Source organism: Delphinus delphis, chromosome 12 (genome assembly GCF_949987515.2).
Source record: "Delphinus delphis chromosome 12, mDelDel1.2, whole genome shotgun sequence".
NCBI classification, from domain to species: domain Eukaryota; kingdom Metazoa; phylum Chordata; class Mammalia; order Artiodactyla; family Delphinidae; genus Delphinus; species Delphinus delphis.
In genome coordinates, this window is record NC_082694.2 from 27,747,027 (window position 1) to 27,763,604 (window position 16,578).

The window sequence follows — 16,578 nt, forward strand, 5'->3', positions numbered from 1 at the left end:
GTTTGTGTGTATTATATGTATATGTGACACACACACATAATTAATCCACAGTCTTAGGCTAATCACTCATTGTGGCAGAAACAACGAGCTGTTGACTACACTTTAATTAGCTCCTCCAGCCTGTAGAGGCATCACTAGGACCAAGATAGGAGCAACATTCTCCATCTCCGCTCGCATCTGGGTATGGTTCTATCCCAAAGAATGTGACCAGAGGTGACCTGAAGAGTTTATGTCTGAAGGATAACGAGTTGATAATTGTAGCTCGCAGCTTCCTCTCTCCTTTCCTTTTTAGGACAAACGTAGAGCCACTTGATGAAGGTGGTGGGTCCCTGAATAACTGAGCAGAAAACTGACCCTCAGACCACCAAAGTCCATACTACACTCCTGAGTGAGTGAGAAATGAACTGTCCATGTGTTGCTCCACTGAGGTTTAAGGTTTATTATTTAGTGTTTAACTAACGCATTTTTTCTTTAAACCTCAGTTGCCTTCTCTGTAAAATAAAGTCTTTGCAAAGGATCCACTGTAAGTTTTTTCCATTGCTTATGTTTTTATCTTAGTTTTTAATTCTCAGAAACATTGCGCGCATTTTACCTTTTAAGTTAGTAAGTCTACTTTTTTCCCCACAAAGACGGGTTCTTCAAGCTATGGAGAAGTCATAGCAGACTGTTGCTTCAGTTTAAGATACGCATTCACATATGAGATGAGAAGGGTGAGGACCCAGAGAAACGCCTTTGACAGAGGGGAGTGAGAGCATACTGAAGAATGTTTAGTAATAAAGAATTCAGATGGGAGAAACGGATGGGTTACATTGAACAGATTTGCTCAAAGGAATTCTGGAAAGGCAAATATGTGAAAATGTATAGCAAAGACATGAAATGCCTTTTGGTCCCTAAATGGATTTCATTTCAAAGACGTGCATATTGCAAATACATGTGCCATAACACTTCTCTGTCCACTTCTAGAATTTTCTAAAGCCTGACAGAACATCTGCAGAGAGAGGATGTCATTCCAAGATAATCGACTGCAAGTTACTAAATTAAGATAAAAATGTCCTTAACCTTGAACAGTTTTTAAAGAGATTTTAGAAGAAAGGAGCCCTCCAGGGGGTTGTATAACTATATAGTTGTACCCTTTCTAAAAGGCTATTTACAGATACATAATGTTTCACCTCCATTCTTTAAAGTAAAATATAGGATAAAAAAAAATAGTTTGGGGATAATATTTGTTTGGGACAGCAGGCACTGCTAAGCAGTACCACTCTCTCCTTATTCCTTACTATCAGAGCCCTGGTTTAGGAGACCCCATTATCCTTACGGCTAAGGTGGCCAGTTTAAAATCCGAGCTGATGAGATCTAAGTGCAAGTCTGTTGTGGTAAAATATTTGCTCTCTGAGTTAGACACTGCCTTTTTTTTCTTACTTAATTTCTTTTTTTTTTCCTTTTCTTTCTTCCTGCCCAAATTGTTGGAACACTATTGGAGATTCTGGGGTCACTTTGAAGCTATGTGGACATGCTAGAGATGTGGAAGCTGGAAGAGCGAAGCAACCCAGTCCCCTGGTGATGCCCTTCAGCAGCTGGACTAACGCTAGAGGGTCTATCTCCAAACTTCCTGCTACCCGTGGAAAGTAAGGTAAATCACTCATTCACTTTCTGTTACCTACTAACTGATCCAGAACTCTAACCTCAGGGTTCTAGAACCCTTCTCAGTATCCCATAGTCATACTCATGTTCCGGACTCCTGATCATCAGACTTGCTTATAGCAGATGCATGGGGAGGGCGGGCTCTTCTGGAAGCCCTCATACTTCCTCCCCTACCCCCACCACACACAAATAATGATCTTTATGTCCACTCATCCTTCTATCTACACTCAGAGGCCAGGGCCCCCAGGAAGGCTCCACTGACAACCCTTTACTCCTCTCTACAGGCAGAAAGGGTAGAGGTGTGGGCTCTGGAATCAGACTTCCTAGACTTGAATTCTTAATCTGTTACTTACCAGTTTAGGATGTGGGCAAAGTAGTTACCTTCTCTGGACACCCCTGTAAAAGAGGAACACTAAGTAGCACCTATGTACCTTACTGAAAGGATTAAATGAGCAAATGCAGGTAAAGTTCTTATAATTTTTTCTTGGGTCAATCAATTCTAGCTGCTATTGTTACCTTTGACTAATTTAGGGCAGAGTCCCTTTGCCCTCCTTTGGTTCTCTGGGCCCGTCTCATTCACAACACACACAACCGCATACTGCAGAGTTTTGAAAGGTGGTTCTCAAAATGTGGTCCCTGGGCCAGCAATATCAGCCACACCTGGGAACTGGTTAGAACTCTGGCACTGGAGCCCAGCAATCTGTGTTTTAACAATATTCTCAGGCAAATCTGATGCACACTAAAGGTCGACGACAACTGAGAACATCTGTCTCAGACTCTCCTGGAGGCATTCACCAAAAATAGAGTTACAGGACCTTACACCGGACCAGCTGGAGAAGGGCTCTAGTAATTGCCCTGGTTATCATGCTTGTCATGATTTTTCAGCACATAAATGTTTGAGAATCACTGCCATTTCGAATGTGTGTTTCACTTGTCTGTTTTTCCAGTGGACTTTACTTCCTTGCAAGGAAGGTTTGTGAAGATTTGTTGCTGTTGTTTGCATTATTAGTTTTATTATGCTAATTCTAGAATCTCTGGTGCATAGTGCAATCTCAGGCAGGAAGCAGTGGCTCATTAAAACAGGTATCCCAAAAGTCTTAGTAGAACTTCAAGATTAATTCCTTCAGGAAGAGGTAAAATTGTCATTAGATGCAGATGATACGATACTATATATAGAAAACCCTAAAGACTCTACATGAAAACTACTACAACTGATAAACGAATTCAGCAAGGTAGCAGAATACAAGATTAACATACAGAAATTGGTTGCATTTCTTTATACCAACAATGACATATCGGAAAGGGAATGTAAAAAAAACAATGCCTTTTAAAATCACAACCCCAAAAATAAAATACTTAGGAATAAACCTCACCAAGAAGGCAAAAGACTTATATGCTGAGAACTGTAAGACATTAATAAAGGAAAGTGAAGATGATTCAAAGAAATGGAAAGACATCTCATGTTCTTGGGTTGGAGGAATTAACATTGCTAAAATGCTCATACTACCCAAAGCAATCTACAGATTTAATGCGATCCCTATCAAATCATCCATGACATTTTTCACGCAATTAGAACAAATAATCCTAAAATTCATACAGAACCATAAAAGACCCAGAATTGCCAAAGCAATCCTGAAGAAAAAGAACAACGTTGGAGGCATAGCCACCCCAGACTCAGACAGTACTCCAAAGTCACGGTAATCAAAACAGCATGGTATTGGCACAAAAACAGAAAGATGGATCAATGGAACAGAATACAGAGCCCAGGAATAAACCCACACACCTCAGTTAATCTTTGACAACTAATCTTTGACAAAGGAGGCAAGAATATATAATGGGAAAGAGACAGGCTCTTCCGCAAGTGGTGTTGGTAAAGTTGGATAGCCTTATATAAACCAGTGAAGTTAGAACACATCCTTTCACCATACACGAAAATAAACTCAAAACGTCTTAAAGACTTAAACATAAGACATGACACCATAAAACTTCTAGAAGAGAACACAGGCAAAATATTCTCTGACATAAATCATACCAATGTTTTCTTAGGTCAGTCTCCCAAGACAATAGAAATAAAAATGAAAATAAACAAAGGGGACTGAATCAAACTTACAAGCTTTTGCACAGCAAAGGAAACCATAAACAAAATGAAAAGACAACCTACAGAATGGGAGAAAATATTTGCAAATGATGCGACCAGCAAGGGCTTAATTTCCAAAATATACAAACAGCGCATACAACTTGATGACAATAAAAGCAAACAACCCAATCAAAAAAATAGGCAGAAGACTTAAAGAGACATTTCTCCAAAGAAGAAATACAGATGGCCAATAGGCACATGAAAAGATGGTCAACACTGCCAATTACTAAAGAAATGCAAATCAAAACTACCATGAGGTACCACCTCACACCAGTCAGAATGGCCATCATTAAAAAGTCTACAAATAACATATGCCGGAGAGGGTGTGGAGAAAAGGGAACCCTCCTACAACACTGTTGGTGGGAATGTAAGTTGGTGCAGCCACTGTGGAAAACAGTGTGGAGGTTCCTCAGAAAACTAAAAATAGACCTACCATATGATCCAGCAATCCCACTCCTGGGCGTATATCCAGACCAAACTATAATTCAAAAAGACACATTCACCCTGATCTTCACAGCAGCAATATTCACAATAGCCAAGACATGGAAACAACCTAAATGTCCATCAACAGATGAATGGATAAAGACGATGTGGTACATATATACAATGAAATACTACTCAGCCATAAAAAAAAGAATGAAATAATGCCATTTGCAGCAGCAACATGGATGCAACTAGAGATTATCATACTAAGCAAAGTAAGCCAGAAAGAGAAAGACAAATACCATGATACCACTTATATGTGGAATCTAAAATATGACACAAATGAACCTATCTATGAAACAGAAACAGAATCAGAGACATAGAGAATAGACTGGTGGCTGCCAAGGGGGAAGCAGGTGGGAGAGGGATGAACTGGGAGTTTGGGATTAGCAGATGCAAACTGGTATATATAGATTGGCTAAACAACAAGGTCCTACTATATAGCACAGGGAACTATATTCAATATCCTGTGATAAACCATAATGGGAAAGAATATGAAAAACAATGTATATACATATGTAGAACAGAGTCACTTTGCTGTACAGCAGTAATTAACACAACGCTGTAAACCAAGTATACTTCAATAAAAAATAAGTTAATTAAATTTTTAAGAAGATTAATTCCTTCAGAAGAACAAGTACTACACATTCACAAAAAAAGCACCCTTTGAAAGTTTTAATTTTTGAATTTCTTTGCCACTTCCTTAGTTTTGATCATCTTGGACAATATATTTTTAATATTGACTTTTAAAAAGAATTGTGTTTCAGTGTTTGCTATCCTTAGAGAGACAGAAACAGATAAGTACAACTAAATACTTATTTTTCAAAAGTCTCAAAAGTATAAGGGAAACGAAAGTAATTATATCTTCAAATGATTTTGGGGTATGTTTCTAATTTCATACTTCTGATGCGATTAAAGATTAAAACTGTATTAAGACATTTGAGACATGCCGCATTGGTATTAAATGAATTTAATTTTGTGTAAAGTGGTAGAAATATTTTCTTCAGCAAACATACCTGCAGATATAAAATCACAACCATAAATCTACAAAAAAGCAAGCTATTGAATGAAATCTGATTGGTTATTTCCCTGCAGTATGGATCTGCTAATAATTTAATTTACTACTTGCTAACAGAAGCCAAAATTTAAATATACATACATATATATGTGTGTGTATATATATATATATATCTCTTCAATTTTAAATCATTCATATACATGAACGAGTATACATACACATATATAACAACTGTTCATATATATATATATATATATATATATATATATATATATATAAAAACAATTTAAATTAAAGAAAGTACAGCTGGTGGCCTATTTTTTCCCCCCGATTTCTAAAGAAAACCATATTCTATTCTAGGCAGTGGAATGTCAATCCACCTTAAGGGTTGTTCAATGAGCATATCTGAGAAACCACTGGTTTAGCCAATGATGTACTTATTGAGGGAGGCCCTAGTGCCACTGTCAAGAGCTTATCCACAGGAGAGATAAGATGGTACTTGTTTGGTTTGTGAAAAGAAGGAGTAGTGAGGAACGGCAGGTAGCTGCAGGCTGATGACACGTGATGTCCATATATATGTAGAACCAACACACCCATAATTGCACCCATTTTCCATACCCAAATCCAAAGCCTTTATATCATTAATCCCAGGCAAAAATGGTAAGATTCATGTGTGTTACTATCCCACGGCTTCAAGATGCCTATAAACTCATATGAGTATGTCTTAGTTTTATCAGTGGAGGACAAACCAGGCTTCTATCACCAAGCCCCATTCCATAACAGGCAAACCAGTCCAAGACTTCTCTGAGTGCTGCAGGAGAGTCTATGGAAGGGGCGCTCACTCCACTGTGATGCCTAAAATGCCTTTGCACAGAGCAAACATTCAATACATGCTGAGTGAATGAATGAGTGAACTGGTGTCATAAAACAGGCTTATTTCAGGGAAATTCCATTCAACAGGCTGGCATTCCTTCCTACCCATCTTAACTGTTAAGCTTGCCATCAGACGAAAATTTAATTATAAAACGTTAGAGCTGAGGAGATTTTAGAAACTATCTACTCTCCAGAGGTATACAACTTTAATTTAGTGATAAAAATCACTAGGAGTGACTTAGGAGTCTATCAGACCGGAGTCCAAATTCCACATCTACCATATTTTCGTGAGCAAATAACTACTTCTGAGGCTCTGTTCCATGTATGCATTATGGGATATCATAATAATACATACATTAATTGTATGACTATCAGGGGATGAAATGACACAATCCATTTGCTATGGTCGGCTAAGTAATTTGCACCAAGTAAGCACTCAAGACATTAGCCAATATTAATAGCGGAGAGATGAAAACAAAACTCTGGGACTGATGCCTACCCTAGTGGCCCCAGTGGTCATAATGACTTTCTTCCATTCAGCCTGCTCTCTTCTCACTACGACTAAGGAAGAGAAGATGAACAAATTAGGAATAACAATTGGAAAATGGTTTTATACTCCCTGAATGAATGGAATTATAATAAAATGATTCATGAGTTCTGCAGAAATATGATGAGACTTTAGATCTTTATGTTAGTTCTCTACAAAACCAATTTATGGCCCTAAGATGTACCTTCCCACCCAGCCCCATCCTTACCAGTATCAAATATCATTGTAAATGGAAAAGTCAACAACACATAATCAACAAGCTAAGTTACAAGCCAGTGAAGTCTCGGAGGTTTGATAGAGAAAATTCAGATTTATCATTATATGTAAAAATAAGATGATATGAAGAACTCAATCTAAAAAATATTACCTGGAGATCTATAATCTCTACAATAGTGCTATAAAAAGTAAAGAGCTAGAAATCTATTTAGATGGTTTTCCTTATAAGAAAGCACTTTCTGTATAACTTTTAATGTACTATTGATGAGAACAATTCAACAAAATTCAAATAAATATCTGCAGATGTCCTACAAGAAGAAAAGAACAGAGTTAGATGTGACAGGGGATAACTGGACTTCAGGATGAGTAAGACCCTATACTTGACCTCAATAAATTAACATGAAATACAGTGGATGAGTCATGTACAGAATGTCAGAATTCTAAAAGGCCAAGCTAAGTACCAAAAGGAACATGTGCGGACTCTTAAGAAGGAAACAAAATATTGGTTAGTTGATTACGAAAAGGCAGAAGGGAGTAGGTTCCCTTTGGCTGCTCTTTGAAGAGATCACTTCCTTTCCCCCCTAGTCCTGAGGCTAGGGTGGCATGGGCAATAGAGGAATGTGGGGACTGAGAATCACTTCTACTCTCACCAGAGTGGCTGGAAGCAGATTTTCTTACCAGGATGTAGTAGTAAGCTAATATTTAAGGGTTCTTGAGGTCAGAGAGAAGGGTTTGAATACTCCGGCTCCATCTCTTGCTGTGGGTCAAGTTTCTTACCTTTCCAGCACCTCGGCGTCTTTATCTGAAAGTTGGGGATGATGATAATGTCTCCCACCTGAGTGTGAGAGCTATATGCTATAGTGCATACGCAGGGCTAAATTTGGTGCCTGGCAAACAGAAAGTGCTCAGTACGGCAGGCGAGTGTAGTGACAATAAAGGCAAAGATGACGGGGGTAGTGCCGGTGTTGCTTCTGCCCCCAGAACAGGCTCTGACTGGGAGAGAGTTAAAGCACCTTTGGGTTCATGGGGGTTTATATATAAGCAACGGTTGATCAATGTGAGCTGGTTGTCCAAATGATTATGTGCAATCTAAGAAAAAAATGGGCCTCGGATCTGCTCAGCTACTTAATAATATTAGCAGCGGTAGTAGTCAAAGAAGCTAAATTTTATTAAGTGTTTATATGCCAAACAACGTGCTGAACATTTTAAAAGGATTTACTCACTTATTACAACGAGGCTATACGCTAGGTCCTGATAATGTTATTCGTCTCTTTCAGATGTTGACTGAGCCTCAGACGGGTTACAAAAGCATCTAAGATCCCGTTGTCAGTACATGACGGAAATGAGTTCAAATCCAGCCTGTCTGACTTGTTCTTAATCACTAAGGTATGAAATTAAGCATGTTGCCCTTTGCCTGATTCTCCTTCTGAGGCCTGAATATTTCACTTAGCTCTCTGAGTGCAGAAGAGAGAAAATTCTCTCTCCTTGACCCAACTTGGCATCAATATCCAACTCCCCTTCTCAAAATGGGTTGCTTCAACGAGCAGCAATGAACGCCGGGTCGTGGACCAGTCACCTTGATGACTAAGAGTCAGACACTAGGGAAAGAAAATGCTCTGTGACAAACCTACCCTTGTACAGAAACAAGACAGAAATGGGGAGACAGGGTAGAAGATAATGGAATAAGGCATAGGAAAAATAGCACCTGGCATCGTGATAGTAATAATAATAATAGTAGTAGTAATAGTAATAATAGTAGACTTTACTATGCTCTAGGCATTGTATTAAGTGCTTGGTGTAAGTGACTTCGTTTTAACATTGAAAACAAGTCTATGGGGATGAAATATTATTAACATCATTTTATAGGCAGGAGTATTGAGGTTCAGGTAATCAGGTAAATTGCCCAAGCTCATAATGGTTAGCAAGTGGAAAGCAGAGATTTGAACCAGCACCTACACTCCTAACCATTATGCTATAACCATTATGCTGAAGACATAAGAATTCCAATGGTCTTTCCCCATAACCCACTCCTGCACTCCAGACTTAAATAGTCCAAGATCAAGAGAGAGCAAGCTTGGAGTTGCCACTCTTCAGTGAGTGTCAATCATTTCAAAACAGTGTATTTGCTAACAAGATGCAGTTCCTGTGATAATCTTCTCAACCAGGTATCAAGAAACAGGAAGCAAAGATTCAAGTAACAGTATGTTCCTACTTACGAGGAAGGTGGGACAGCATAGTTGACACTGGGCTTAACTGTTCTGGAAAACGTGGTCCCAGTAGGCATACACGCTGGTACATTTTCCCCACCTACCAAATACAAAAGAAGTATTTCATTTCCATGTTGCTCTTCAAAGTTCCACCTCATTCGTGCCTGTCATTCATCCTCTGGCCTCTTCCTGTCTCCATTTCTGTACAGAAAGGTGCTGAGTCTCTGCTCTCAGATACGAAAAGGGTGTGTTAGGGGAGGGAGCCATGGTACCTCAATGTCTTTTTTTTTTTCATCTTAATTCTATTATGCCAACTCCACTGAACTTAATTAGAGTGAATACCGAATTACACAATTACCCTCTGTTCTATTCTTCAGATGTTATATTTTGATAAAATTTACGACATGCTGCTCTCCCCTTGAACACCAGATGAACACTAGAAATGGATGTGTGTTGACATAAAATCTGTTATAATTACAATTAAAGTATAGCTTACATAATGATAGTGTTAACATAAAATTATAGATGTGTAGAGACAACGTGGTCATGCATTTTTTAGTATAAGTACATGCTTAGACCAATATCTGTTAGCGGAATGAAGATGGAAGAGAATTTTGGTTAAGCCACAAAGGCTGTTTAAGGACTTGCAGATAGCTAAGGGGAACTCAAAGACCAGTAAGGTAATATTTCCCCTGCCATGTTTTCGATTGCAAAGTGAAGGGAAGATGTGAAAGTAAGTACCCCTATGGAAATTACAAGACAAGTACATTTTTTTTCCTTGAATACCTGGGCAAATGCTTAAATTCTAATGTATATCAGTGATGCAAATTTTCAACTGAGTTTGATAAATCATAAAATAATAATTATACATATATGTATATAAAACTGCATGGAACTAGACAGTTCAGAATTACTTCTAATTAAAGAGGTACCCTATGACAACTAACTTAAACCTTACAAAATATGGTTCCAAGTACCCTATCAGAGTGAAAAGTAGGAGACTGAAAGGTTTATTGTAAATGTTTGTAGTCATGGTGTCTTAACTAAAACTACTGTGTCACAAATACTATTAAAATAATTGTGACATTTTCTTCACTTTTACTGCAAACAACAAAACAAACTATAGGTATTTTTTCATTTCAGGTAATTATTTTAGCTAACAGTTATTAAATGTTTTGAGAAGACAGAGTGCTAATTGCATTACTTCATTTTATCTTTAAAATAGCGCTTCCATGTAATTATTCTTAATATCTCCATTGTATTAAAGTGTATCTCTAGTTTAGACCTTTCTTCAGAACTGCAGACTTGTGTATCCAACTGTGTACTCAGCATCTCTACTTGGACGTCACGAAAACAACTCAAATCTTATACCTCCAAAACTGGTCTTTAATGCCCCAAACATGCTCTACCCCAAACTTTTTCCATCTTAGGTGACAGTAACCACACCTTTCCAGTTCCCCAGGCCCTAAATCTCGAATTCACCCTTGACCCCCTCTTCCTTTCCATTCTTGCATTCAACCTACCACGAAATGCTGTCACAACCTTCGCAATGTGCCACTTCTGAGAATTACCAGCCGCTAGCAGCCTGGTGCAGGCCACCAACATAGACCTCGAGGATCCTGTAGTCGCCTCCCGAGATTCTCCCTGACTCCACTCTCTCCCCACATCCTCAAGGCCACAGATAGAGTTATGCTTTTCAAACAAGAGACAGTTCATGCCACACCTCGGCTAAAATCCTGCCCCTGGCTGCCTACATTTAGAGTAAAAGACACAATGCATGTGATGGCCTCCCAGGACTTACCCAATCCATCCCATCACATATCCGACCTCCAGCCGTCCTGCTGTCTCTTCCTCCCCACTGACTAAGTCAGCCAGGGTGGCCTCCTTGATATTCCTCCAAGCTGCCCGGCATATTTCTGCCTTAGAGTTTTGGGACTGGTTATTCTTGCTCCCAGGGAGTGGTCTCCCCATCATACATTCTGACAACTCCCTCACTTCAAGTCTTTGCTCAAATGTCAACTTATAAAATCCACCCTGACTACCCTATTTAAAATCAGAACCTACCTGTACACTCCTCCAGCACTCCCAACCCAAGCCTCTTCAGTGAGCTTCACATCCTTTTCCTTATCCCGTAGCGCCCATCAACTTGTGACAAAGCACAGAATTTATTTATAACATCCGTTTCCACACGAGAGTGTAAGGAGGGAGAAAGCACACAAGAAGGAGCACGCAGGCAAAGGCTCTTGTCTAATTTATTCATTGATACGTCCAAGCATAGAGAACAGGAAGATCCTTGATAAATAGTCCTGAAAAAGATACAGATGAGGAAACTAGTAGTAAAGCTCAGAAAGTTTAAGTAACTTCCTCAAGGTTCTAGAGCTAGAAGAGGGTCACAGTAGAATTCACACTTGGGGATGTCTAACTTCAAATCTCTTAGCCTCTCTGCTATCGTTTTTTTCTTCTTTGCGGTACGCGGGCCTCTCACTGTTGCAGCCTCTCCCGTTGCGGCGCACAGGCTCCGGACGCGCAGGCTCAGCAGCCATGGCTCACAGGCCCAGCCGCTCCGCAGCATGTGGGATCTTCCCGGATCGGGTCACGAACTCTCAACCACTGCGCCACCAGGGAAGCCCCTCTCTGCTATCTTAAGTCCATGCAATTCAGGATTTGTTTTAATCAGTGCCATGGAAATTCTCACTCCACTGAATAGGATCACTAAAGTGTTCTCTGTCTAGATTTATATACATATTTTCCATTTAAACAAAGGAAACAGAAGAGGGGAATTCATCATGGGTTATTGCGGTAGTTTTACAGCAATTTAAGCAATAATGACATTTAAGTAATAGTGATATTTAATGATAGCATAATAATAATAAAATAATAGCTCTTAAATGTATTGAAGATGAATTGCATGCTGAACTCGGTGCTAAAATATTTCCATGTATATTTTGTGCAAAATCCTTATGAATATTCTATCAGATGAGCTTTATGTGTAACTCCACCAGGCATACTTCTCTTATTCCGCTTTCAAAGATAAGGAAATTGATGAGAAGTGTGGTAACCGTTTGATCAAGATGAGACTGGTAATAAGTTGTGAGTATGAATTTAAATTCAGGTCTAACTCCAGAATTTGATTCTCAATCCATACATGAAAATTCTGATAATTCCTTTGATAAGGGTATGGTCTATGTTCTCTCCTGGAAAACATCCCCCATTATGTCTGCCTGTGCTCATACCTTCAGAACACAGTCAAGTTTGAAACATGATAAAAATGTTTAAATAGTGTGCTTTAATAAATGGAAATATCTTCATCTAAACAATAACACAAAAAGGCAGGCTGAGCCCTTTGAAGTGGCTTCGTTGCTATCTTCCATCCAGAACAAGAGAAGGAATCAACAGCTGCAGAGTAAAGAAAGCATGAAACCCAGAGATGGAGGATTCTGTAAATGACCAATTACAAGACTATTAAGCCACACTTTCATAGCAAGAGGCAAAATATTCCATTAAACTGAAAATTCTTCTACCCCTCACTCCAAGGCCCACACAAACATTAACGTTGCATTTATTAGGATGTACTTCCTGTGCTCTATCAACTTGACTTTCAGCAACTGTATTAATACAGTCCTTTCGCTTTGCACATATATCTGAATGATGGATTCCATGACTGGAGTTTTGTAGAAAGAGTGGAGGGAATGAAGTAAAGTTTGGGACGAGCCATCATAATCCATAATGATGGGCACTGAATCAGGACAAGAAGAAACCTCTCTTCTCATTTATTTGAATGAAAATTCTACGATATGTTTATTGCCTCTGTACAGGGCCATCTGTTGAATAGTGGAAAACAAGCATCTTTCATTTGGAGGTAGGATTTGTGTGCTCAAGTTTCTATGGGCCTGCAGAATTAATCTTGTTTTAGAAATGAAATAAAATGTAATTTCTTACTGTAAGTAGATGTGGTTAAGCAACTGGCAACTTTGATGTCTTTAAATCACTGCAGTTTCAGGGTAGGCAAATCTATAATTATTTCAAGCACTTCTTTATTGGTGCAACAATTGAGCAGTGTACATAGTGGTCAACAACCTGGGCATTGTCAGACGACTCTAAGTTTGAATCTAGACTTTGCCACTCACCAGCTATGTGACTTTCAGCTATGAGAAGCACTTTCTTCAGCTTTACAGTGTGGATTATTACATGCCCTTTGCAGAACTACTGTAAGAACTAAATGTATATGGGCACAGTGGCTCACAGTAAGGGCTCAAATTAGTACTGTGGTCACTACTAGTAGTATTGAAAAGAAATTAGAACTTCTATTCTCATAAAGTGGGATATGTGTCCCTTTATCATTGTAATTTCATACCATTTTACTTTTGACCTTATAATTTAATAGCTTGATCCAAGAAACATTTAGCAGTAAATATAATTGAAAGAAGATTACCTGTCAAACATGAAATACTGTAGCATCAAGTGTGCTGGCACAATACTCTTCTCCGATAATCAACCTGTAAAAATATGTTATTGTCTTCTTTTTAATTAAGCACATTGAACATACATATTTACTGTGCCAATTGGCGAAAGGTCCATTAATTAATCAGTCTAACTATATGTTGCATAAACGTCTTCTAAACATAATCGTATATGTATTTTATTTGTTGGGAAAATGTGTTTGAGATTGTTCTTTTCTGCCTATTTAAAGTAAAAGAGGGTGAGAAGTAGAGTTAGGCTTAATGTACTTTGTACTCCATTATGCCATGAAAATGCTTCTGTGCCCTGGAGACAACAACAAAAGATTTGCTTTAATAACAAGAATCAAGTATGTTCTAAAGCTTCCAGGTAGGAGGCGTATAGGTTGCAGTTTATATCAGAAGTCTTTGCTCTCTCTCTCAACTGCGTCTAGATGGGAAAGATGTGGTCACAAATGCTTCAAGGTGATATAGTAAATGTTGGAAAAGAGGGGGGTAGGAGGCAGAGTTTTGAATATCTCAAACCTGAGCTAGAAGGATTTTATTTAAAGAAAATAGCGGATATTATTTTTCACTTAAGGAATGCCACTCAGCAAACCTGACATTAATGTAGGAAATTAGCTCTTTTAGCTATGATGCTTTCAAATGCACATGGCTGAAAACAAATTCAAAATAGTCAAAGGAAATTTAAAAACAAAAACCAAACAACAACAACCACCTCAACAAACAAGTACTAGAAATTCAGGGATGCAGCCATATTCAGATACAGTTGGATCTGGAAGTTCCAGAGTATCAGCAGGGTTCCAGCTCTCTCTCCATCGCTCAGCCCTGCTTACCTCTGCAAGACTTTATTTTACAGAAAGTCTCTTCTTGTGCTGGATGGTAACTGGGAGTCCCAGAGTCGTATCTCCCCAGCTTAGAAATTCCAGAGAGAAAAGACAATTCTTCCATTTTTCTCTGAGAGAAAAGTCCTGGGGAGGAATCTGATAGACTTAGCCGAGGTCAGATGCCTACCCATGAGCCAATCACCTGCTTTACTGGAGTTCAGTCCCTGGAGACTCATCCCGGGGGGGGGGGGGGGGGGGGCCGTGAGGAGGCAGGATGGCATTATCTGGCAGTTCTCCAAGAAAAGCCTGCTGTTTTTGTAAGATGAAAGGGGAGAGGACATGGATAATGAAACCTGTATCTGCTTCTGTAAAATCCACAGAATCTTACTCCCTGCCCTGTGTCGATGACCATGCAGTAAGCTGACCCAGGAGGTCATTTTTCCCACAACAGTCTTCATATATATGACTAAGGAACACACTGGTAAAAGAATATGGGAGAAAGTCTGAGTATGACAAGTCAGCTAGACTGATATTAACTAAAAAAGCTGTGTGAAAATATCCTTAAAAAGTTGCCCCCAACTCACTCAAAGTCCAAAGTTGGAGCTGGAAATACAATGTCATGGAGTTTGGATAAGAACAGGTTTTCTCCAAGCTGAACTATGACACAGAGATTAGAGACTTCTAGAAACTATACTTTTTCAAAGAAAAAACATCACATGAGAAAAATGAGGCCTAGAAAAATTAAACGACTTAAGGTAACATAGCTAATTAATGGCAGGACTGAGACTAGAGTACACTTTGTGTAATTGGCTATGGTCTTTTTTGTTTGTTTTTGTTATCACTTCAAAACGAGACAAACTTAAAGAAAGGAAACACAACCAAGGCTCAGTGGTTGGAAAAGAGATGGATGTGAACGCCCACTTGTTTCTTACGTATAAAGTTACCCCTCGCAGTGTTTTGGAGGAGAAAACGCTGGCTCTTCCCAACGTTGGTTACATACACAAAGATTCCAAAGACAAGACAAGTGCTTTGCAAACAAAGTAACTAGAACCAGCTCAGGCTTCCCCGCGCCGGGTCCTACGTTCCACGGTCAGAACCACCAACTGTATCCTCCCGGGGAACAAAGTGATTCAGAAAACCTAGCGTCTTCAGAGAAGGGAGAAAACTTAGCCGGGAAGAGAGTCAGGAGGAAACTTGCTCAGCTTCTTGCTGGGGTCTGAAACGATCCCAACAGAGTCCTTAAACCCCTCAGGTTTCCCCAGTCAAGCACCCTCGCCTCCAACCTGGGCCACCCCAGATCTGACTATCAGAGGAAAGAAGTCTGCGGACGCACGGAGAGCTGACCACCCCACGAGAAGGACCTACGCGCGGCCGCGTCCACTCACCCGCCGCTCCCCGGGAGACTGGAGACCAGCCCGGGGTCCAAGTCCTGGGCGTGGCAGACTCGTCGCTCTCCGGGCCCAGCTCCAGCTCACCTCGGCGCGGCCCGCCTGGGCGCCGCCATCTTGACCAGAAAGGGGGCCTCGCGCCGGAGGCCCCTGAGCGGGCGCCCTGAGCGGAGCCGGAGCGCCGGGGAGCCCCAGGTCGGCGCCCTACGTCCGCCGCGCGCTCGCGCCCCGTCCACGAGCGACGAGAGTCCCGCACGCAGCGCCCTACCCAGGCTTCCGCGGAACCGACGCCCCGCGCAGCCCGCACCACGGCTCAGGCAGCGCCGAGGGCGGCCCGGGCGGAAGAGCGGGCGCGGGGCACGCGCTCGGTAACCTGGCAACGCGGAGCAACCCGGCGTCTCCGGCGAACCCCAGCCCTCCACCAGGAGGAAGCACGGACCCCCGCACCCGCCGCCCAGCCCGCGCCGCCCCTCGGTCGTTCCGCCCGCCGCTGCCCGCTGGCTATGGTCTTTTAAATCCATGGTACAACGTCTATATGTAACAAATCTGTTAAACCCTAAATGTTTATGATATTCAAGTAATCCATTATCTGAATTATTCTTGAAGATAAAACATCCAAAGACTTCTTAATTGTATGGGTATGCATACATAAAATACACGTGGAGGTAACTTCAAATATAGTATGTGCCTGTCTCTAATTCCTTCCCTCTCCGCTCTTTTAAAAAATGCCCCTTTAAAAATTGCCCACTCACCATTTGTTAGGTAAATTTGCTGAAACACAGTA

General features: G+C 40.4%; 1 protein-coding gene across 1 annotated transcript in view; it reads right to left on the minus strand.

Annotated features, from left to right (window-relative positions):
• Nucleotides 1-16,578, minus strand: part of LOC132434798 (uncharacterized) — a 123,501-nt gene that overhangs the window by 101,770 nt on the left and 5,153 nt on the right. Inside the window, exons 2-3 of the mRNA XM_069541250.1 lie at nt 9,132-9,222; nt 1,995-2,037 (exon numbers count right to left, since the gene is read on the minus strand). Of these exons, the coding sequence (XP_069397351.1) occupies nt 1,995-2,037; nt 9,132-9,222 (134 nt within the window). The remainder of the gene's footprint in view (nt 1-1,994; nt 2,038-9,131; nt 9,223-16,578) is intronic.